The sequence below is a fragment of the Parasteatoda tepidariorum genome, chromosome 8, assembly GCF_982258835.1.
Source record: "Parasteatoda tepidariorum strain Cologne lab strain chromosome 8, Ptep-v5.0, whole genome shotgun sequence".
Lineage (NCBI taxonomy): Eukaryota > Metazoa > Arthropoda > Arachnida > Araneae > Theridiidae > Parasteatoda > Parasteatoda tepidariorum.
In genome coordinates, this window is record NC_141762.1 from 34,207,862 (window position 1) to 34,232,596 (window position 24,735).

The 24,735-nt window shown below is 28.9% G+C and overlaps 1 protein-coding gene across 8 annotated transcripts in view; it reads right to left on the reverse strand.

Moving 5' to 3' along the window:
• Positions 1–686: 686 nt before the first annotated feature.
• The window catches only part of LOC107443592 (nephrin), a 240,125-nt gene continuing 216,076 nt past the window's right edge, over positions 687–24,735 (reverse strand). For 2 of the 8 annotated variants that reach the window (XM_071181530.2, XM_071181529.2), the window contains exons 17-23: positions 20,795–21,085; positions 18,316–18,492; positions 15,048–15,077; positions 12,385–12,530; positions 10,729–10,840; positions 6,663–6,793; positions 687–5,136 (exon numbers count right to left, since the gene is read on the reverse strand). In XM_071181530.2, coding sequence (XP_071037631.1) covers positions 4,873–5,136; positions 6,663–6,793; positions 10,729–10,840; positions 12,385–12,530; positions 15,048–15,077; positions 18,316–18,492; positions 20,795–21,085 — 1,151 coding nt within the window. In that variant the 3' untranslated portion in view covers positions 687–4,872. Of the gene's footprint in view, positions 5,137–6,662; positions 6,794–10,728; positions 10,841–12,384; positions 12,531–15,047; positions 15,078–18,267; positions 18,493–20,794; positions 21,086–24,735 lie in introns of all 8 variants that reach the window. The other 6 variants (XM_071181527.2, XM_071181526.2, XM_071181531.2 and 3 more) reach the window with 3 other exon arrangements.

Here is a 24,735-nt window from a genome sequence, read left to right on the forward strand (position 1 = left end):
AGTTTCGTCAAAAACAGAGAAAGTTTCACGATTTTTGAGTATCCATTTACTGCAGTGTGGTGTATTCTAACTCCGGTAGAAGCTTTCCGTGACATTTAAGCAACATAATGTTTGTTATATATAACGTTTTTAAATTTTTACATTCCAAAAAACAAATAGTCTAAAAATGTCATTTGAAAAATTCTGTTGCCTAGATAGAGAAATCAATTGCGGATTGAAATTCAGTAACCTGAAAATTTCCGAGATCCGTTAAAAAATCTCATGCAATGCAAAAAAAAAAAAAAAAAAAATCCCAGTGCGATCATGCATTTTCACATTTGTGCTTCCTGAGATCAATAAAAGATAAAAAGTTATCTTACGAACTAGTTAAATCAACTAGTTGAAACTATTGATTTTTGACACAAGTTATCTGGTATTAGCACGGTTTAACAGCTAAAAAATTATTTTATTTTCATTCGATAAAATTTATTTCACATCTCTCTTTCGAAAAGTCTCAGTTTATATTAAAAGAAGTCAGTTTCACGTTAATTTAGCCTAAAAGAAGTTCTTTAAAGTGCTAAAAGTAGATTTCGTTGAGAAAATTGATATGCCGTAAGTAATAGTTTTTAAAGAAATTCGGATGTTTGGTATCACTCGTTTTTTGACGAACATAAAAAAAAGTTGAAGACAATAAAAGAGACTCATAATTATAAAAGTTATATACAAGTTTATTTTCCATATCATTCATAACTTCTTACACAGATCACTGTCAGTAATGTAATTCATTACTTCTCATACTATAACAAAAGTAATGAATATGTAGTTTTAGGATTCTTCAACGGGTATGAATGGATGCATATTACATTATGTTTAGGATAAAATGTTTTAAAATGTTTTGATTATAACTAAATTTAGAAATTCTTTTGTAAAATTTTATGGAGGGAAAAAAATTAAGTCGGTGTGTATGTGCTATTAAAATTATTGTGTGCTTAAAGTCAAAACAATAAATTAAAAATATGCATGATTACTTTAGTATTACAAAACTAATTGATTTAAAATTAAAAAAAAATAACCTAATTTAATTTCTACTTTGAAAAGTACTTCAATGGCTTTCAACCTATATTTTTGGTACAATTTTGTAACCTATATATTTTTTTAATATTCTTAAAGAAAAGAAAGTTTTATTGTCTAATAATTTTAGAAATATTTTAATTATAAAAAAATCAGAAAAGTTTAATTTTATTTAAATTATTAAAAACAATAGTTAATATCACTCTTGCATATAAATATAAGTACATAAGTCATTGAATGTTTACGATCAATTAAAATATTTTATCATTCCTTAAACCTTTCATAATATTATCCGAAAGTTCTTTTAACGTGACTTATTATATTTTTTTCTGTCATCTAGTTAAATAATCAATAAAATTAAAATAAACTATTATTAGATTAAACAAAATGATACACATCTATCCTGACTCTCAAACCCTGTTTGGATGTTCTATAAAAATTGAATACATTAAAAACCAAACTAAGTACAAATGATCTATGTTATTTAGTAATTATAATATATCTTCATTTTAAAGTTTTTTTTTTCGTAGTATTTCGTTTTAACCAGTTTCTTTTCTACCATGATTTCAATCAATCTTTGGTGAACATACAATGCGACTAGAAATGACAGACAAACCAAGGATGTAGAAATGAAGCGGACATGGTAAATGATTGTAATTAATGCAACAAGAAAAAAAAAGGATCAGAAATACATTAACTGCACCAATATACGAGTTCTATTTGCTTATGAAGCAGAGATTAGTAGTTTCAATAAAGTTATAAAATATGGCACAAGGTTTAGGAAACAGAAATTGGACAGTGACCATTACAAAACCAAATATCTAGTTACATTTTAAATTTAATTTTTCCTTGTTAACTATCCAAATTTAAGTCTTGAGTTTATTTTTAGAACATGAAACGAACAACAATAATAATAATTAAAAAACCTTAATGGGTTAAAATGCTTTGCTCTAATTTGAGCTCTTGTTAGTTTAAAATATTATGCTACATAAATTGTTCATAAATGTGTATATACTTAATTGTCACAATACTAATTAGGAAACTACATTTAAGAACTAATCAATTTAAAATAATATAGTGTTTTAATAGCTCAGAAATTAGTCAAAATGGATTAGGAACTTTAAGGCCACCATAATTTTATGAAACAAAATATATCTTCAATGAAATAACGGTATGTGTTTTGTTTCATATAGGGTATTAGGAAATATTGACTGCTGCATATGTACTTAACGATTCAAAATATTCAAGATTTTGCTCCAAAAAACTAATAAAATTCCTAATAATTTAAAAGATTATCAAACTTAAAATTCTTCATAGTCCTTTCCTACTAATTACTATTATCTCTAACTAAACATAAGTCTAATGGGTTACGTATTTATATTGATAATTTTGCAATAATACTTTTGCCTATTTGATTCTACAAACACACTCAAAAATTGCAGTTTTGTTTTACTTAGCTCTATTTTAAATACAAACGAATAGTATTTTACTTAATCCATGACTTTTTGTTATCAGGTCAAAAGAAAGTCAAAATAAACTTTTTTTCCCTTTTAATTCGAGGTTTGTCAACCAAAGAATTAGTTAACCAAACTTAAATCACAGTTAATTTGTATCTAGGCTTATTGCATTGCTATATAGATATTGATTTTTTCATATTCATCAGAGAAAATAAACATTTAAAAAAATTAACAACCGAAATTTAACTTAAAAGTATTCAAACTTGTAATCAGAAGTTTAGGCTGCCATTAATGTTTCTCTGATCCTTTTTTTATGATTTATACAGTAACTAAAAAGTAAAGTAAAAACACAATGAAATCAATTTGATGAATATTTACAAATGAAACAAGGTAACAAATTTTAGTCAGTGCTTCTCAGTCTACTTAAATGGATTCCTCAATCGAAGTTATGAAAATATAAACACTATGTACTAATTTTAATTTAGAGTCCAATATAAAAATAACACTGTATATAGACCTTTCCAATCAGTTTTTGAAATAATATTTACACTTTTTGTATGATCAAAAAAGTTTCAATTTGAAAAAAAAAATGTATTTTTTATAATTGTCAGATATCTATTATATCAATAAACACAAAACAAAACCGTTAATTGGTTTTGATCCACTGAAACAATAAGAAACACTGAAAGATTCCACATTATCAGAACTAAATATAAAATAGCTCGTGATGAAATAATGAAACTAACATAAAGCACTTACTGTATATCTTTTTCTAAGTACTTGATTAAAATTTATCACCTTTAGTATTTAATTTCTTTGCTACGTTAATAATTAAAAAAATACATCCTAAAGAGATCAAAATGCGTAAAAATAAAATGAAATTTAGCATGTTGATATAAAACACATGCAACGAACTTTATAAAATGTAAAATTAAGTAGCTAAAGGCAATAAGTACAGTTTTTGAAAGGCAAATATACACAATTAGGAAAAAAATAGTATAAAATGCGTAAAACTCAAATAAATAACAATAATTTAAACAATAAAACAAGTCAACATTATCGATCAATAAATAGTGATCTCTATACTTACATCGTAAGTAAAAAGACTTCCAAGAGTTCATATAAAAACCGGGAACGCATTCATTATATTTTATATCAACACTAGTTTGCAAACAGACAAAGCTGTAAGCAATCAGTAAATTAGCAATCAATAATCAAATCAGCAATCAGTTTAAACAGACAAAAAAAAATCTAAAATTGTTCAGTTTCAAAAAAATATATGAAACTGCGTTTTATTTATTTATCCAATATTGTTTGCTAAGTAATTTTGCAATAATTTTAAATTTGTTAGTTGAAGAAGTGCAGAATTTGCAACCTAAATTGCGTTAATAAATTTTTAAGTCAAATCTTAAAAACAACTGAAACATTAAACTCAACAAATTTATTCTTTACTTTTCAAAAGAACAAATGTTAAACAAAATGAAATCATTTCATAGTCAACATGGTACTTACAATAATATCTAACAAAGATTCATTCTCTGAATTTTCAACTTATTGCTCACAATTCAGAATAAATAATTTATTCATCTTGCTTTAGAATATATCTCTGCTAATTGACCTGATCAAACACATGCGAGCGCTGATTTCAGCCCACCGTTTGCAATCACACTGACTCGTATAAGTCCTTCGAATGGATATCCAAGGAATAAAAACGCTTGAAGATAAGGCACACAGAGAAGTTCTTTTTTTTTTTTGAAGCACGATTTACAAAACTTGAGCACCACAAGTCATTTCAATTAAAGCTCGTCGGCGGCAGGATATACATCCACGAGATAGGGCTATCATCTGTACAAGAGATCGGGGAGAAGTCACATGGTTCATCCCTCTGAATCGATTACCGATTATTACAGACTGTAGAAGATGAATTAAATGGGTTTTTATGTAATGGATAAAGCGATTGATGAAGCACGAGGTAGCGAGTATAATTCACACAACACACGTGCCATTGATGTAAGAAAGCAAGCACAAAAATAGTGAAATCCACTTGAGTGCCACGCCACAGTTTGGCCCAAAGGTAATCCAGTAGACATCGATATGGAATGATGTTACCAGCATCTGAAGGTGTTCTGTTCGAATAGGCTTATCTACAAAATTTACTTAGATATGACGAACATTCAAATGAAATCAGAAGAGAAAATGTTCTTTCAACAGATGGCAGTCATTGTAGGATTCATATGTCCAAAATGCACTAACAGACAATGCATTTATAAACCAATCGGAATCAAGAATTGATGATTCATTGTTGATTTTTTTAACAATATCCTATTAAACTTGGTATTCTACCAAGCTAAACGGGGGTACTTCGTCAAACCAGATGGCCATCCATCTCGCTATGAACAATGACACCCTCTGCTGAAGACATATGATTGCACTGGTTTGGTGTTGAATGCAAGGGAGAGCCTTGAAGATGGGGGTTAAATGTGCTGAGAGCAGGTGATGGTTTGGAGGTAGTGCCACCCGGAGGATAAGGAACGTAATGACGCTCTTCTGAAGGAGGGAGGTGCACCTCTGCCCCACTAGCCGCCGTCCTACCAGGAGGTGGAGGAGGATATAGAGCTTTCTCGTAAGTCTAAAAATATAATACAAATTAATACAATACATATTTGAAATTACGTTAAAACCAAATACCACATCTAAATTAGAAACTTTTACACTATATGTCCGGCACCAGAAAAGTATACAGTGTGTGTCCAGTGCTTTAAAAATTAAACGACATAGAGATATAAAATTGAAGCAAAACAACCCATTGATTGTGAAAACTATAAAATTTCGAATGTAATTTTCATAATTATTTTTAGAAGCTGTATGAATTAACTACACAATTTAATTCTGACGCATAACAGAGTCTCTTTAAAAAGTAATCTGAAGTCCATAGCAATTGATTCCCCCTTAAAAATTAGTTATGTTCCAAATGTAGTCACATATTTTATGGAACAATGGTCTCCGACATGATTACAGATTGGATTATTAATACAATAGCATTAAGGTATGGATTTTAGTTTCGATATAATGGTGATTATAAGTTGTCATCTGCTTCCTTATTTTGTAATCTATTTCAAAAACTATGCACGCAATCTTTACCGTTTTTACTATCAAGATACCTTTTATTTCCTGTCATTGCAAGCTTTAGGGTTATTATTTTGTTTTTAAAGATCTGGATGTAATTTGCTGGAAACTAAATTGATATATGTAGACATTAAAAGAAAGTATAAATTTATTTTCTCCTATGATATCTGTAGATCCGCCATGGGTAAGACATTATATGAAAGTGCAACTGGAACTGCAAAGATCTTTGAACAATTGACTTTCGATGTTTATAGTTTCTTATGTGTTTAGTATTCTACTGTATTAAAATAAAATTGATTGAATTCATTCAATCCTTATTATACCTTCAGCTGTATAAATTGCTTTGAAAGTAAACTTGCTAAGATCTTAATATCATATTAGGTGCAACATAAATAATAAATTAGGATGCTTGCAGTACATGAGTTTCGGCGTTCATAACATTTAACTGCATATTTATGTCGTAAATTCTACACAAAAAGCTGACGTTGTTTAATTTTGCCTGAGTATTTTTTGTTTTATAATTGTGTACATATTATATTTAATTTACTGAAAAAGTTCCAGAAATATAAATAAGTACACATAAGCTGAAATCATTATTAAAGACGCAAACTTTTGACAGTTTTTCTGTAGAAACTATTTTGAGTATTTTTCAGTCATATTTTGAGGTTGAAAATCTGAATGAATCCAATATTCTTATCCAAAGAAATTATATTTTGCGTCTGATCTTGGAACTTAAATTATCCTCCTCATTAACAGTTTAACAATTTTGAGATTGAACCAATAAAATTGTATATTTCTTCGCAAAAATCCGATCATTAGAACAAAAAATATTCTGAAGTTCTGTTTTTGTTTTTATGCACTTAACAATTTGATAAGCCACTAGGAGTTAATGCTAGTATATTGTTATAAATAGGAAGCAGATCACGTTGAAAACTTAAGCTTAATTGAAATTTATTCCTAGAAGAAAAAAGGAAGTTAAAATTTTATAATTTTAGTGTGAATGTAATGAAAATGTACAAAAAAACTTACATCTGGTCTATCGCCTAACTTAAGATTGTAAGCGTTTCTTCGTAAGGCATTTGTGTAAAATTCTTCCTCAGTACCATATAGAAGCTTATTTGGCACTGGTGCACTTCTATCATATCTATCCTCCAAGTTAACTAAGAAGAAAAAATATTTATTATTAAAAATGCAGAAACAATGTCACTGTTGAATCAAAAAGCGAGGAAAAGAAATACATATCTTTATAAATAAAGCATACAGTTTTTTTGTATGTGTGTAGCAACCTTATACAAGTCCGCAATTATGTACCGATCTACACCAAATTTGGTGTGTATACGTTCAAAGACACAGCAAACCTGCCTGTCTTGAAACTCAATCCCATCAATAGTTCAAGCTTTACATACCAATACAAGAATGTTCCATAAAATTTGATAAATATTTAATTAGAGGCCGGGATAGCCTGGTTAGTAGGGCACTAGGCCCATGTCCAAGAATTCGTTGGTTCGATCATCACCGGGCGAGGACTCCCCGTGTAGTAAATGGTGACTGATGCACGTTGAATCTATCAAGTCGCAAAGTCCTCCATGTTCCCATAACAAATCAATAGCTCTGGGGGTATTGATCCAGGAGTTTCCTTGTCTTCTTGATTGGTTCAAAATTACAAGGCTACACAGTTGAAGATTAGTAGTTGTAAACCCAAAAATTGTGTCAGCTCTTCGACGACAGATATAAATATTTTTTTTTAATGCCCACCTGTGTTACCATACGTCAATTCAGCCATTTACAGGGCGATTTTGCTGACCTCTCTTACAGGGGCACCAAATTAGGTCGACCAATGTCGCTCCCACAGTAAAGACAGATAGTACAGAGAAGGAAAGAACATCCATACCTTGCCCGGGATTCGAACCCAGAACCTTTCTGTAAGGGGCAGGGAATTCACCGCTATGTATTTTTATATTTACCGCTATATATTATATAACCTTTATTATTGTGCATTTTACGATATCTTGAGAACTTTTTAAGCGAATTGAAAAATTTTTTAGGAAAATCATAAAATTCGTTAATCCAAAAATATTTCCATACAAAAAATAACAATTTGTAAATATTTATTATTTTTTATTTTATAGAGAATATTCTGAAAAATGTCGAATTGTAAGATACACAATTTTTTGCATTGTTTTAAAGAATATAATTTTCTGTAGCAAAATACAAAATTTGAGCAAAATTGGTCGAATAGTTCCTGAGAAATCGAATTTCAAGAAAGTCAGATACTTAAAATTTTAGTAGAATAAAATTTAACATTAAGGAACTAAAGTTTGGAGAGCTCTCTTTGCCAAGCTATTGGGACCATAATTCCCAGTTTGTGGCTACCATCTATATCTATATTCAGAGAAAGTACGTTATTGTGTCTGATTTCCCAACTAAAAGTATCATCTGGACTTATTAATTAGCATATATGAGGTCACCTCCTCGAACCCTTAAGATTGAGATTGCTTAGATTATTACACTGGTTGAATTTTGGAACTCTAGACTTAATTTATTACTCTAGCTTTAATGAAGGCTATAAATATGGTGTTCGAATAATTACTTGAAGAATAATTCCAAGTTCAATAAGTTCTGATTAGTTTTTTTGATAAATAAAGTTAATTTCAAAGTTTAATTACAAATTTCTGTAACCAGAATAATAATAAAAAAAAAAAACATTTTTCCAAAATAAAATGCAGAAGTTCGGTTTCGCTAAGATATATTCAACTTTCGAAACGTATTAATATTAAATCTCTTCTCCTAGCCATCCAAGATATCATTTTCCGATATAAAACAAGAAAACTTTTTCGGCAAATAAAATCCTCAAAACTTCTTTACCTCCTCACGAAAGAAAAATAAAATAACCAAAAAAGAAATACGCATATTTAGATGTGACATTCAGCAGCAGGTGCTATTCCCTGTTTCGAATTCTTTAACTCTTTTGTACCTAGATATCCTTCACTAATCCAGATAAAAAACAAAAAATAAAAATGTTCCTCTTGAATATTTTGAGTCATTCTTTAAAAAAAACTAATAAAAAAAAACTATCAGAATTTATATTTTCATTCTCGAAATTTTCCAAGAAGGTTTCGCTACGTCTCGAAATTCCCTGGTAAACATTCCAACTTCCATAAGTATTGATTTCTTTTCCGCCAGGCCACTTCCATTTGGAGCTTTTTTTTCCCATCCCCCATCTTATTTAGAGCTGGATCGCGCTCTCTTAAGAATAGGGATGGAAAATAATCAAAAAAGGGCGCGATGAAGAAAAATAAAAAAATCGGAAAATGTTACTAACTTTATTTCAGCATTCCCAAAATTCCTGTCTTCCTTGTAGTAATAATTTACTTGGGACAGATGAATGGAAAATGCAGCAAAAAAAGAAATTTATACCATTCTTGCAAATAGGTATAAAAAGAAATTACCAGTTTTATTTTTTGCTGTCGTTGACACTAGTTTTCGGAGTGATATTTAAATAACTTTACTGTCACTGCAAAGTCGTATAAATTTTGTCTCAGGATTATTGAAATTGTTTAGAGGAAATTCGCAACTCTATTGTTGACTGCTTATGCAAGGAGAAGTGACGTGAGTTTTATAAAACAATGTTTGTACATTGCTAGAATTGAAAAAAATTCTTAAACTAAGCTCGAAACAAAGAAATTGAAACATTAGAGCGTCATCATGAAAATGGTATATAATAGTTGCGTTTTTTAGTGATATTACCTATTAAATACTATTTTAAAAGCATTTTTTACAAAGTTGTTAAAATTGCCTTCTGATAAAACAATGATTGAATAAGGCGAGAATTGAAAACAAAGTATTTAAACTAAATGTGAAAAAAGAAATTAAAACATTAGAGCATTATCATATATTTGGTATTAAGTTATTATTGTGATATTACCTATTAAAAACTATTTTAATTATATTTTTACACGGTTGTTAAAAGAGAATTTAACAAAATGGACATATATATTCATGAAAATAATCATAACATTCGATTCTATGTTTTATTTACGAATGTTTTATTTATGACGAATGCATTTTATAACGTATATTGAATATTCGGAATGTTTTTTTTTAATAATAACTAATGTTTATATTGATTTGAATTTCACTTTTTTTTAGAATAACGGAAATATGCGTCAATTTTAGTTCTTTATTTAAAATTGAAAATTAGCATTTCATGCTATTTTAATTTTTAGGAGATAGAGCGTTTACCTCCCAATAAGAAAACCTAGGTTCAAATTACATCGGTGGCTTTTTGTCGCAAATTCTACTTCAGGCTCGAACCGACCATAGTGCTGACGTAAAAATATCCTCAGTGGTAGATGGATTATGAGTTAGAGTCCACTTGTCATCGGGATAAAAGTGGGAATTTTTCATTGCTTTCCTCTCCATGTAACGTAAATTCGGTTAGTTCCATCAAAAATTCCCCCACAAAAGCTAGTTCGGGACAATTTTTGACCCAGGAAATCCCTCGTTGACTGAGTACGGTTCAAAATTACAAAGTTACGGAAATGAACATTGGTAGTCGTGAATTCAGAATTGTGTCGGCTTTCAACAATAGTTATAAAATAAAATTGAAGAAAAATTTCAAGTCATTTCCATTTCTTCAAACGCTTAATTTCAAGTCAAGCCCATTTATTCAAATGCACAATTTTGAAGTATGTTCATTTTTTCCAAGACTACGTTTTAAGTTACGTCAATTATCTTAAATACGCATTGAAAGCTACATATCATTGTTGTCTTATATGCGTATATCAATTTTAAACGTTCCTTTTAAGATGAATCCATGCTTTAAAACGAACATTTTGAGCTATCCCGATCCAAAATATTGATCGATGAGAAATATTTTTTAAGGTTGTTACGCTTTAATACGATTTTTAATCTAACAATACCAGATTTATGTTTTAGAAAGTGGAACGAGGAGGACTATCTAAAATTGTAAGAGCTATAATTGTGTAGCTATAATTAGTACCCACAAAATTAAAATAAATTAATTGATGTCAAACATTTAAAAAAAAATACATGCCTTTTAAAACAAATATAATATGTTAGGAAACTATCTTACCTTGATCGGGATATGGATAAGGACAATAATAAGGCATGGAAGAATCAGCTATATAAGTATTATCTGCATGCGCAGAGATATAGGCTGTAGTTTCAGATTTAACCTGTTCTTCCTGTAAAGAATATTGTGTCATTAGAGAAATACTTATAGTATTTTTAACTATTTAAAGCTTTTATATGTAAGTTTCAAAATTTAACTATAACCGAAGTACTATTATTCAATTGTTTTCAGAGTTCAAAATGGGGTCAAAACTCGTGATAATTATTGAAACGCATGTGTTATCAGCTATTATATTTCAGGTAGGACATGGGAGAATAGTTATAATTTTTAAAATATTTCTTTCGATGGTTTAAACTTTCGCATAGAAATTGAAACACATTTTAAGTACATGGTAACAGCAATTGCTGAGGTTTATGAAGTTGTTTTTAGAATAGCTCTTATTTAAATTATTTCTTGATTTGTTTTACCTTTTAAATATTATAATTACTATCGTTTTGACATAAGTTGGATTTTTTTTTTCAGTCGCAACTTTTTTAATTAACTGACAGGCTTAAGTGATTTAATCTCATTCACTGGTTTTTGTAAACAAAAACAAACAACTCGTTTTTATTTAATGTGTTTTGATGTTAATGTTTATTATGATATAAATTATTATGAGTGTTTTATTAATTCAATTATAGAATTTGTTTTTATTTAAACTTTTGATCAAATTCAAGTTTTGTTTTCATCGTTACAAGAACTTAACTAATGCAATACGTTAATTTTTTGAGATTTATTATTCTAAAAAATATTCCAGTTTAATGGTTACATTTTAAATTATTTCGGGTTAGATTCCATAACATAAGTAAACTGAAATAAAATCCTAATGTTAACAAATATCATAATTTATTAAAACCCCTAAAACAGGTTATAGAAATTGAAAATGTGTTTATATCAATATACAAATATTTCAGATATTTATTATTTTAAAAAGAGGATATACACTTTAAAAGCTAGATTTATTGATCTTCCTACAAAATCATCAAAATTAAAACAATATTAGCAAGTGCTTTATCTAAAAGATTCTGAAATTATATTACCAAACAAAGCAATGTATTTTTCATGAATGTTGATGTATTAATTTTCATTTATTTTGTATTTTTGAAAGTACTCTGTAATTTGAAAGTTAATTTTGCTTTTAACTGTTATCAGTTTTCAATATATGGTACAAAAATTAAAGAATGTTTATTTATGTCAATGTAAAAATATTTTAGATATCAATTCTCTTAAGAAAAATTGCACCTTAAAAATATAAGCTTTATTATTTATTGATTTCCCTATAAAAATATAAAAAAAATATCAGGAACTTTGTCTAAACAATCCTAGATTTATATAATCAAAAGAAACAATGTATTTTTTGCCAATGCTGGTGCATTAATTCTTTCTGTTTTGAATTTTACAAAAATAATACAGTTTAAACGTTAATTTTGCTTTCAATTGTTATTAGTATCCTATATTTATAGTAAATAAATAAAAGTAAACAAGCAAGGTTAACAAATTCTTTATCTGAAAATCCCCAAAATATATTAACAATGCATTTGACATGGAAAGAAATCGCATTATCCAACAATGAATAGTAAAAGGATCCAGAAAGAAAAGGTGAAAAAAATCACTTACCGAATATCCTCCGGCACTGTGACCGTCGGAATAGTTATCACTTTTTTCTGAATTACAGCTAAGGCTCTCACCATTTAGACCTTCATTGTAGCTGCTTGGGGCATACATCTCTATTGTTGCCGCCTTGCTGCTGGAATGATCACTTTCTATAAGGGAGAAAAATAAGAACCATCATGGCTTAAGGGTTAAAGATAAGAAATTATTCAGACATTATTTGAAATAGGCAAATTTTTATTTGCAAAATAACATTAATTTGTTCCAAAAAAAATAGTCACATAAATTAAAAAAAAAGAATAGATAAGCTCGCAATATGTATAGATAAGCTTGTAATATCTATAGATCGCAGAATATCGTATCGTAGAATATATTAATATATTATCCTATAGATAAGCTCGTAAAGAATAAATGAAGCAAAGAATAGATAGATAATATTTTAATTATAGTAGTTTAATAATTGTTACAATAAGTATGAAAGTTAGTTTTGAAATCAGAAAAAATTGTCTTTTAACACTAAAAGTAAGACTGGGGCCATTTCGACTCTTCTTGCTTTCTACTGCACAGTAATTAAAAAAAACTTACTGAAACTAAGGAGTAGTTCTGCCTTTTCATAATGTGATCAAATTTAAGCGCCTATAGAATCATGTGGTAGCCTTATGAGAACGCACTTATAAAGCACTAATACCTAGAATGACTGCAGGGACCAGAGAGTTCCCTAAGTTATTTTGGTAGGGTACCCCTTAACCCCAGGTATGTATGTGTGTTTGTTTATAAGGTGCACTTTAGGTGTAAAAGTTTCCCCATATTCATTAAAAGTTATTTTAATGTATCTTCAATAACTATTTATTGAGAAAAGGAAAGAGAATTATCTTAGGAACTAATGTATAAGTATAATCGAAAAGTCAGCGTTCCTTTTAATCAGATATTTTTATTAATCAAATGAAATAAAATACCATAACTTTGATGATCGAGAAGCTAACATATTTTTGATTGAAATAATTATGATTATATTTTAAGATTTTTGAGTAAATAAACACACAAACAGTCCGGGAAGGGTCAGACTGGCGTCTTCGGTCCTCCTACGTATACAACAATGTTCAGTCTTTCTAATGTTAAATATTATTAATATTTAATAACATATTTTTAAAAATATTAAATCATACTAATTTGTCAAAATAAAATATTTATTTTAATGAATTATTTCCTAACAAACTGATGGTGTATATATTAACGTAGAGAAAAATAAACAAAACATTATATAGATTCTATCTAAATTCTTTCCTCTTTTCTATATCACTCGCCAAATTTCTCGCCTCAGGATGTATTTTTTGTTGTCCAACCACAGATAAGTCAACTTAACCTTTGATAAATTAGGTATCGTTAACCGATACGGAACCGATAAGAACTCCCATTCATGATAAGACGGATAAGAAAAGAAAAAAAAAACTGCTGAGTATAATTGATAAGTTTGAGACATGATGGGTTAAAGAATTCGGAATCGACATTTTTGTTTAAGGAACTGAGCAGCAGGATCATTAATTAAATTCTTCAGTAAGGTAATCAAGTTTCTGGGTCTCCTGTTGCCGATCGGGTAGACAAATTGTTGGGTATCTTTCATCCTTTTCTCCATCAAAAGTCCCAAACTTTTCTTTTTATGAAAGTGCTGTTTACAGTTAAGAGAAGAGTATAATAAAGAGAATGCTTATGCATGGAGATTTTCATTTATTGGGAAAAGAAAATTGGGATGAGAGTTGTATTAAAAGTTTTATTATGAAAATCGATTTGTTCGAAGAGCTATTTTTATCAAAGTTGTGTTGTCTGTATTTTTTTTATCAGTGATATGCAGCAGTTTTTTAAAATTAGAGCTCTTGTTTTAATATAAAAAAAGTATCAACAAATTTGAATTTTTATTTTATAAAACTAAATAGTTGGATAAAAATATTCCTTGATTAGAAAAAAAGTAAAAATTTTATGTTTTTATATAAGTCTGAAAAAAATATAATTTTAACAGAAATCTTATGATACAGATCAAGAAGCTGGTAAAACTAAAAAATATTTGCTAAAACATGCTAAGTAAACGCGCATATTTCTTTTGAAATTTTAATCAGAACTTTTTATGCATCTAAACTTTCAACAAATAACGCAGAGTCATAAATAATAAATAAAAATAAATAAATGTATCTAAAAAATTAAAAATGCTCGATATTTTTATTTATTTTTAATGTTTTTATTGTGTATCAATATTTTTATGGAATTGTGCTTCTTATAAAACATTAACATAGACATTTAAAATTTTTTTAGTTCTAAGCAATTTATTATTCATAACAACATTTCCCAAAGAATTTTGTAATCTAAAAGTGCATCGAGGAAAAATGCATTCTTTTAAACTGAGTCACTTTTTGCACATTTTGTTTGCTCTCCTGAAAAACTAATTATAAAATCTATATATTAGATAAAACAAAACTTTTCCAAAAAAGTAATGAAAGTTTGTACTAAAGTAGTTTAATAAAAATATTTATTGGATAAAATAAATTTAAATGACTAAAAAACAAATTAGCTGATTCAAGCAAACATGCGACATTTCTTAATCTTCAGTTTATTATTTAATTGTGTTTAAAAAAGGTCATAAGAATGAAAAGGGGGTATAGATTTTATGAAGTACTTACTGTGACAAATCTTTGCCAACCTCTGCAGCACTTACCAATGCAGCATACAGAAAGAAAGAATAAGAAAAATAATACAATTCTAGAAGTTTTTAATATTAATGAAAGCATTTATAATTAATACAATTTTTATCAACTTTGGTAATTAAAAGATAAATACATGAAATTTGATTAAAAAACCTTATGAAAATGTATAAGTACACAATTTTGTGTTAAATAAGTATAAGATGCAATTTTGTGTTAAATGGGTAAAATTAATACCAAAAAAAGGAATGAGTTGAAAATTGGGTATTTCTCTTTTTCTCTTTTGTTATAGGATTGATTCATATTAACAAATAAAGCAATAGTGATCAATCTTTCACAATAACTGAAATAAGTGAAATGTAAGCGCTTTAATGATTATTTACAAATTTTAAATTTTAGTTGCATTATAAAAATTTAAATGAACTGTTAATTCAGTTTTTCTTGTGAGTTTAATTTTTCTCTTAGTCAAAATTATAAGAAAAAGATCAGACAATAGATAAATTTTTGATTTGCCAATTCTCAATAAAAATAATTTAACTTTTCATTCTATAATGTAAAATTTTGTGAAAATAATTTTTAGCAGATGCATGCCTCAAATTGCATGAGGAAAAAACTTAATTATAGACTGTACTTTTTTCAATAACGGCTTTGACAAAACATTTTCTGGTATTTAACATCCATATACAGGTTGTTATGTTATCATTGCCCTTAATATTTTAAGAATCAAATTCAAAAAATTTCATTTCAAGAATTGTTTTAATGAGACTTTCCTCGATAATGCTGCATCAGAATTTGATATAGTTCTTTCTCACTTAAATACTAGTTAATCATCATAAGTTTATCTTTTTCACTTAATGTCTGACAATTGATTTTAATTACGGTTGTATTATATAAAATAATTAAATTAATGACAAATAGTTACCAGCAGATAACCAGCGAAATAAAAAAATATTCTGAGATATTTCAACAATCAATTTTTCTTTATATTTAAGTGATAACTGCGCAGAATTGGAAGAAATTCGAATTCCATATTATTTCCTTTCCATAAAATTTTTGTACAAGAAACAATTTTTTTTAATAATTTTTTTAAGTCGAAAACCAAAATTACAAACCCATCCGTACTGATTTTGTTATTTGATTAAATTTTCTTTTGAATGTTGGAACCAAAATTGTATAATTGTAATATTAAGAGGAATGCGCAAAAATATGTTTTAAATTAGAAATGTTGTTTTCAAACAGTGAAAAATAAGTAATTTATTCTGTTTGCTCCCTTTTATGAAATTTCGTATTATTCCTCTCATAATTTTCCATGTAAAAATCTTTATTAAAAATGTGTTAGATATTTAAACTTTCTTATCAAAACTTTTAACTATTAGATTAGAGATAAAAATTGAAAAAGCCAAGGACTATATAAGCACATAAAGCTGAGGAAAAGTAGAATAATATTTCCATGCACCATTTAAGCATGTATAAATGTTGCAACTGCAGTAATGTCTTATTTTATGAATTAATAATGTCACTAGTAATTGAAATATTTGTTTAAAATTAAACTACAAATACAGGGGAGAGCCATCAAGAGGAAAAAATTACGATATGACAAATGTGCATAAAAACGTTAAATTATTTCGTTTTGAATTCATATTAATTAATGAATTTTTTTTATTACATTTTATAAAACAATTATACATAGTTTATCAAAGTGTTTGGCAGAAATATTGAACTCATATCGAAGGAACCTTGCACTAAATAGAGTGACCACTCAAATTCTTAATCCTATTTTTGCAGATGTTATTCAAATTGCCATTTACCACCAACTACCGTTGTTAGAAGCGCGGTTGTTGAAATAATTCCTACTAGCAGACCAATTTTCAATAAATGGAATGCTTATGACGTCTTTGAAGAAGCTTGAATAGTTTCTGTAATTGGAATGTTTTTTCCCCTGAAAGTATTAGTTCCTTTATTAAAGTTTTAATTTATGAAATTGCGATGGGGAATTGTGAATCTACATGCGTTATATTTCCTTGGTACTATATTTACTATATTCCCAATGCCATATTTATTTTTATTTTTCCTTACTTTTTTAGATTATTAAGTGCTACTTAATTGAAATTCTTATTTTTATGGTGTCGTTGAAATATGCATTCTAAGGATGCTTGAATAGAAGATATTTTTAAAAAATATTAATTAATGAAAAGTTATGGTTCATATTATTCTATACATAGTTTACTGTTTAAAATTTTTTTGTAAATAAAACCAATTTACTTATCATTTTTTAAAAGAAAGGAAAGTGTTTGAATAATATTTAGTTCCGTTTTTGATAAAATTAAGCAGATAATACTAATATCATTTAATTATAAGTTACAGACACTTCTATTAAAATGGTTAAAAAGTAAAATATCATCATAAAGTGATAAATACTTTTAAGGGAGAAAATATATTTAACTATATCATAGAAATTCTTTCTGCAGTTCTTTGTACAGGAAGCAAAATAAAAAACGAAACACCCGGAATAAATTTTGATCTAATGATCGGATCTTCAATTTCCGGGACTCAATCTTAAGTATTCAAAAAGAAGACCACAAATATGCTAATTAATTAGCGTAAAAGGTATTTTAAGTAAGGAAATCAAATCACAAAATCACACTTTCTCCGAATAAACATGCCTTTTTCAGATTGGTTTAGATTTATAACCCTCAAAAGGGGGGGGGGGGGTTAGCAGCAATTTTAAAAATATGGTCCCAATAGTTTAGTCAGGAGGATCAGTTTTGGTTTGGACCCCTTAATGTAAATTTCTATTTTTGCTTATTTCATCATACCCCGAGAACTTTTTAAATGAATGGGAAAAGTTTTGCACATAATTATAAAATTTTTACATTTTTAAGAGTGCGCTTTTAAATGGCAAAATACAAAATTTTAGCAAAATCGGTCGATTAGTTCCCGAGAAATTGAATTTTAAAAAAGTCGTACTTTTCTAATATTAATAATTTGCTATTATGCATATTTGATGTTCCTAACTGCAATAAAAAATCCGCAAATCCTCATTTCATCCCGCATATCCTGTTTACCATTGCGTGGTTGAAACAACCACATAAAGGTTTAGGGAAGACATTACTGCAAAGACTTACAAAATGAACCGTTAAGCAAAAGAGGAGGAGAAGAACATGCGGAGGAGGAAGACTGTCACCGAAACTTAATTTACCCATTGAGAAAAGACACAAATCCTGATCTCCATCCCCAGATGCCCTACCTTCTTCGAGCCTCTTCTTCCTGCGCTTCCGTACGAAACAGATGACCAGGATGATGTTCAGCATCAGCAAACATGATCCAACCACAGACACTGTGATGATGATGATCCGAGGAATAGCGCCTTTATTCACAAGAGCCTCGTCAATGACTTTCTCCGTTTCGCCTATTGGTGCTTCGGCTGCAAAAAAAGTAAATAAGGAAACCATGTACATAGTGAAAGAAAAATATTTAGTTTAGCAGCAATGAGGTGTTCAAAAAAACGTATTGTGAGTTGAAATTTAAAACTTTTCATTTCTTCTAAATTTGAGAAAATATTTGGTATTTTGGAGAAGGCTAGATTAGTAATTTTGCTCTAATAATAATTAGTTCAATTTCTAAGGATAATCATAGTGTTTACCATATATTTACCATTGAAATCTTATTGCTTGTACGTTAATGCTTTAAAAGAAAAGGTTTTGTCAAATTTGATGGTAAAATACAAATTGTTCAAATAAAAGCACTAAAAATATTCGAATTTTCATATACACACATTCACGGAAATAAAACTCACTTTTGACGATTTAGCAATCTTTGAGCTGTACTTCCTTTATTTTGAGAATAATTTCATCACAATACGTGATTTGTGATGAAACGCGAGCTCTCAAATGTATGACGAGAATGTTTCCTCTACTCGAAACCTCATCGTAGTGCACTGTGGGAGATTGCTTAACTAGAATGACGAAATTAGTTTGAAAACTTGACGATAGAAAAAAAATTGAAGAAATATGCTGACCGAGCTCTATAGGGCTCAAGGTGTTGTCATCATGCCAGGAAAATCCAGGGTTTGAATCCCGCTTCAAGCATGTCTGACATATCTCTCTGTTCTACTTGACCTTCTTGTGTTGTTGGGGTAATATTGATCCACCTATACGGTACCCACGTTGAAATGATTATTAAAAAATTCAATGCATTACACCATACGAGGTCTTTTTATTTTTATTTTAGAAAAAAACACAACAACATAGGATGATGAAATATTTCCCTAATTTTGTCAAAATTAGTTTTCTCGAAGACGCGACTGTAGTTATATTACCACATTGACGAAATGTTTGCTCTGGGAATATACAAGGAAATATTTCCAACAAAAATCCGGAAATTTTTGTAATATTTGAGTATCTATTTTTTATAGTGCACTATAAGAGATAGCAGCGTATTGTGCTGCTATCTAGTGAAAATGCAATAAACTTTTAAAGTGTCCGTTTAAAAACAAGACAAAGGAGGTGAGAAATGTAAAAAAATATCATAGTTGGAAAAGTGTAGCTTATTTTCACTAGCCATCATTTGTTTGAATGATAGCACAACTAAATTAATAATAAGGAAATCACGTTTTTTAATTCGTTCGCATGAACTCTATTCCGACTAGAATTTCAACTGCAGATTAGAAATACGTCGGCGTGTTTCAAGCACTTAAAAAAGGCGCTCATTTTCAAGACTTGTTAGTCGCAAGTGAGACGAAAAAGTGATTTGAAATACAAAACGTAAATATATATTTGAAGTATGCATATTTTTCTTAGCAATTTTATGTTTCATACTTCAAATCACTTTTCCTTCTTCTCATTCACGTATGACAAGACTTCAAAACGGGTGCGTATTTTTTGAACAAGTCGACTATTATTTCCAATCCGTATAGTTTTGAAGCGAATCAAGTTTTTTAATCAAACAATAACTTACCGCTTCAGTTTCTGGGGATAATTTACCTAATATAAAATACGTTAGTTTCAACTTTCGGATTTGAGTGTCATGTATTGTGTTTGCATTATTTCGCCTCAGAACTAAGGTAAATGCTATCTTCTTTCTAGGTTATAAAATTACCTGAAATTACCACTGTCCAAACTAAAGTACATTTTTGAGTCCTAAAACAAAGTTGCATACCTAATTTCGTTGCATGCTTTTTATATTTGATTTATTATTCGAATTTTTTTTTATTTTTCTAAATTTGAATCCATTTAGGGAAATTATTCTTGTTTTGAAACAATTTTGAAGCATACAGCTTATCCTTTTTTATAATTCTAAGCTTAACATTAAATGATTTCATGCAAAAAACACCTCAAAATGCCAATATTTTACTCCTGGATTGTTTGCACTTCTAAACCTTATTTTAAAATAATCTGAACTTGTATTCATCTGTTTGCGATGAGGTTAGGACCTGCATCTATCAGTGTAGTTATAAATATAAACTGGAACTAACATCAACTGACAAGTAGCAAAGTAGTTTACTGATTATTTGTATAAATTATTTAAACTGATCATTCATCTTTATTTTTTTCCAGCTTCAGGATTATTTTTAGACAAATTTCAAAACATCCATTTATTCAATTTTCTTTTACTTCTTTTCATATTCTTATCTCATCACCAAAACTATTAATCCAGATGGATTTTATTCATTTTCCAAAATGTAATAAAAGTAAGGAATAAAATACAAAAGCATCAGAATTACTTACACAATGTGACAGCCGATTCAGCATCTTTGAGGTAGCTGCTTCCGCCCAGACTATTGACAGCCATGATGCCGAAGACATATTCTGTGCCTAGTTCCAGGCCACTAACTGCGAAAACCGTCGTGTTCTGAGGCTCAACATCCACCACAGAGTATCCTCCAGCGGAGCCAGTCTTCCGATATTGGATACGATACATCTGTTCCAGTCCACCATCAAAACCAGGAGTCCAAGTCAGAACAATGGCATTGTGCGTCGCATTGATAGCTCTCAAAGATATCGGCGGATCCGGAGCGGCTGAAGAAAAAGAAAAAGAATAATGATTCGGAGTGATTGATATTGAGAAAAAGAAAACCAATAGCTGAAAGATTGTGCCAAGATGGATCGTCTGGACATTGTTACAGAAAGTAAGGTAATTATTACATTCGGAAAATTAAAATCTTAAAACTTTTTTCTTGTTTGTACATTTTTTTTGTTAGCAAAATTTGAAACAATGAAATGTTGCGTACATGCTCAGTCTAATTTATTTAAAGGATTTTTATTCTTTAGATTGGTTTTCAGTACTCCATCGTAAAAAACCTAAGAGTTGAGAGATAGAGCCATTGTGTTTCAGTCTATTGAAAAAGAAAATAAGGTAACCCATGTTTCGAAAATTACTGCTGAGGTATTTATTAATACACGATTAAATAATGAAACAATGAAATGTTACACCTTCCGTTCTCAATCTAATTCAAATATGATTCTTTTTCCCCTTTATATTCTTGATTTTGGTTTACATACTACTGTACAAAAAAACTGAAATGTTGAAGAATTATGCCACTGAGCATTTATCAGTCGATTGTAAAGGTAAAAACGGTAACTTATGTTTCAAAAATATAATTTAAGCACACTTAAATGGTTAATCAATGACTAAATACTGAAACAATGAAATATTACATTTTCTATACTCAGTCCAATTGAATTTTCTTTTCTTTTTAATCTTTGGTTTAGTTTGCATACTACTGTAACATAAAAATACCCAAACGCTTAAAAAAGCTCTACTAATGTGCATTATAAGTTTATTATAAAATAAAATAACGTAACTTATGTTTCAAAATTATAGTTCAAGGATTTAAATGGATAATCAACAGTTAAATGATGAAACAAGGAAATGTTATATATTCAATCTACCTTATAACTGGATGAGATTTTTTTCTCTTGTGTTTGGTTTCAAATCCAGGTCTATTTTGTTTTGGTTCTAAGTCATTTAACTAGTTAAAAGCATTGAATGAAATTAAGCCAACTTTATCTAATCCTGCGACTCATAGATTGCAAATTAAAATCGCGCTTACTTTTATGCTTCCTTTATTTAATTCAAACGAAATTAGAATAACTTAGAATAATGCTCACAATTTCTTATTATAATCTAGATAAGTTATAAAATCAAAAGTTAGCAATCTTCGAAGTTTTTAAGGTATTACCGTAAATCCTCTGTTTCAAAATCTGAATTTGGATTCGGATGTTGTTCATAAGGAATGTTATATTATCAAAGGATATCAATATATCATATATTAAATCTGAATTTGAAAATCAATATTTTTGTAGTTATTTCTAAAATACTTTTTTATTTGTGAATTAAAACTCTTTATAATATTCATGAAAAAGCAAATTCAACGAGTATATTAATTTGCTGTTTTTCTTTGTTTCAAGGGGAAAAAAACTTGTTATTTATTGAAGAATGAAATCTGTTCAAGTAAAACAAAAAACCCTGTTAGTTTTTTTCTTCATAAATTTGAATGCAATTTATCATATTTAGAACTTTTCAAAGATTTGTAAACATAATTAAATTTAAAATATAACGATAAACTGCAGTAATATTTTATGTTGTGATACACGCATGACAGTAATCAAATATCATTTGTTTTCATATTTATTCAAGAAGTCATCAATTTTAAAGTATTTCCACATGCGTTCTTGTATTTTTTAAACATGAAGCATCAATTTATTTTAAGCAGAAAAGATCGCTATCATTTATTTTTACAGTATCATAATATGCAGGGGCTATTTTTCCTCATTATTCATTGAAACATATTTTTCACTGAAAAGTTTACGATTTAAAGAAGTAAAAAGGAAATCGAAAACTCGTATGCTACAAATCGGAATATTTTAGTATTTAAAAAAATGAACTTTTTATCCGATTTAGAAGCATTTTCTTGTTCTATTGAAGACAGCGTTGTATTTTCTTTCTGTGAGAGTACTCGCATTTTTAATCGAATATTTGACAACATTCACCAATAAAATGAATTTTTTTTGAAAGCGTAACAATATTAATCAAAATACTTTTTACTTTTACTCGGGAATATTTTATAATCCGTGTTATATTACTGAGAGCTCGTATTTTGTCTAAACTCTGAGGATCAACCTAATGGTCAAAGAACTACTTGAGAAAAGATTTGGAACAAGTCAAAAATTAAAGAAAATTATTATTTTTTCACAATACGGATGCTTAATTGATGCAGAGTGGTTCAAATTTATATTTATTCCATACAAAGAATAATTACACGGTATTTACTGAAGATTATTTTTTCCTTACCTTAATATCAATAAAAATTTTTAAGAAATTTTTAAGACAGACTAGTCCCATTTAAGAAGAGATTTTGTACCGTCTTTCCATTATGAATTTAGCCTGTTCTTATTGTATTTTATACCCCTTTACGCGCACTTTTATTACCCCCTATGTACCCTTTTCTATATATTTTTTGTATACGTTTTGTATACGTTTCCTTAACCCTTTAGGGCAAATAGGACACAGATGTCTCTTTTATAGATACTTTTTCTAAAGCTCTAATTAGAAGTAAAAATACATTTTGTTGTTTCTTACTATAGAATACAGTAGAGCCGGGATAGCCTGGCCGGTAGGGCACTGTACCCATGTTCAAGAGTTCGTACTTTCGATCCCCTCCGGCAGAAGACTTCCCGTGTAGTAAATGATGACTTATGCACGTTAAATCCATCGAGTTGCCAAAATACTACATGTTCCCATGACAAATCAATATCTCTGGGTGTACTGATCTAGGAGTTTCCTTGTCTTCTTGATTGGTTCAAAATTACAAGGCTACGGAGTTGAACAATAGTAGTCTCAAGCTCAAAATTGGGACGGCTGCTTAAAGACGGTTATAATAAAATATAAAATACAGTAGAGCCACGGGGGCTCAGGGGATAGAGAGCTCGCCTCGCAGTGAGATTAACCGGGTTTGAATCCCAACGATGATGGTCGATACAAATTCCACTCCCGGATGTGGCACCGACCACAGTGCTGACGTAAAAAATTCTCAGTGTTATCCTTGGATCACGGGTTAGAGTCTCCTCACAGTCAGGCTGAACGTGGTAGTTGTGGGGAAAGATGTTTAGACCATGTCAACCGTCATCTATGAATAGGTACCCCGTCATAGATTCGAGTTAACATGTCTTATACTAGTGAATTGGAATTGTATTTTTTGTAGTGGTAGATACCCTACAATAGTGTTTTGTGTTTTTCCTCTCCACGTAGAGAAAATGTGGGTTAGTTCCATCAGAAAGTCCTCTTCGAAGGCGACGGTTATCAAATAAAATATAATACAGTCTTATCGTGAGTGAAAAAAATATGCTAGATTATCGGAATTACTATTTATTCTAAATTATGAATTATATCTATACAAGAATATAAGACCCAAAAAATGTTGTTTAAAGATAAATTTTAAAAAAAAACCATACATTTATCAATAGTTTATATTGTATATTAGAGAAATTTCAATGAATAATAGAAATCTAAATGACTGCAAATAAATGAAATTTAAAAAATTGCTTATAAATGAGACGTATTTGGAAGATGTAACTTTTATCGCAGAAAAAGACATGCTGTTTCGTGCTGTTTTTCCTAACCATATATCATAAAAACGCTAAATATAATATTTTTCACTCATTTTGAA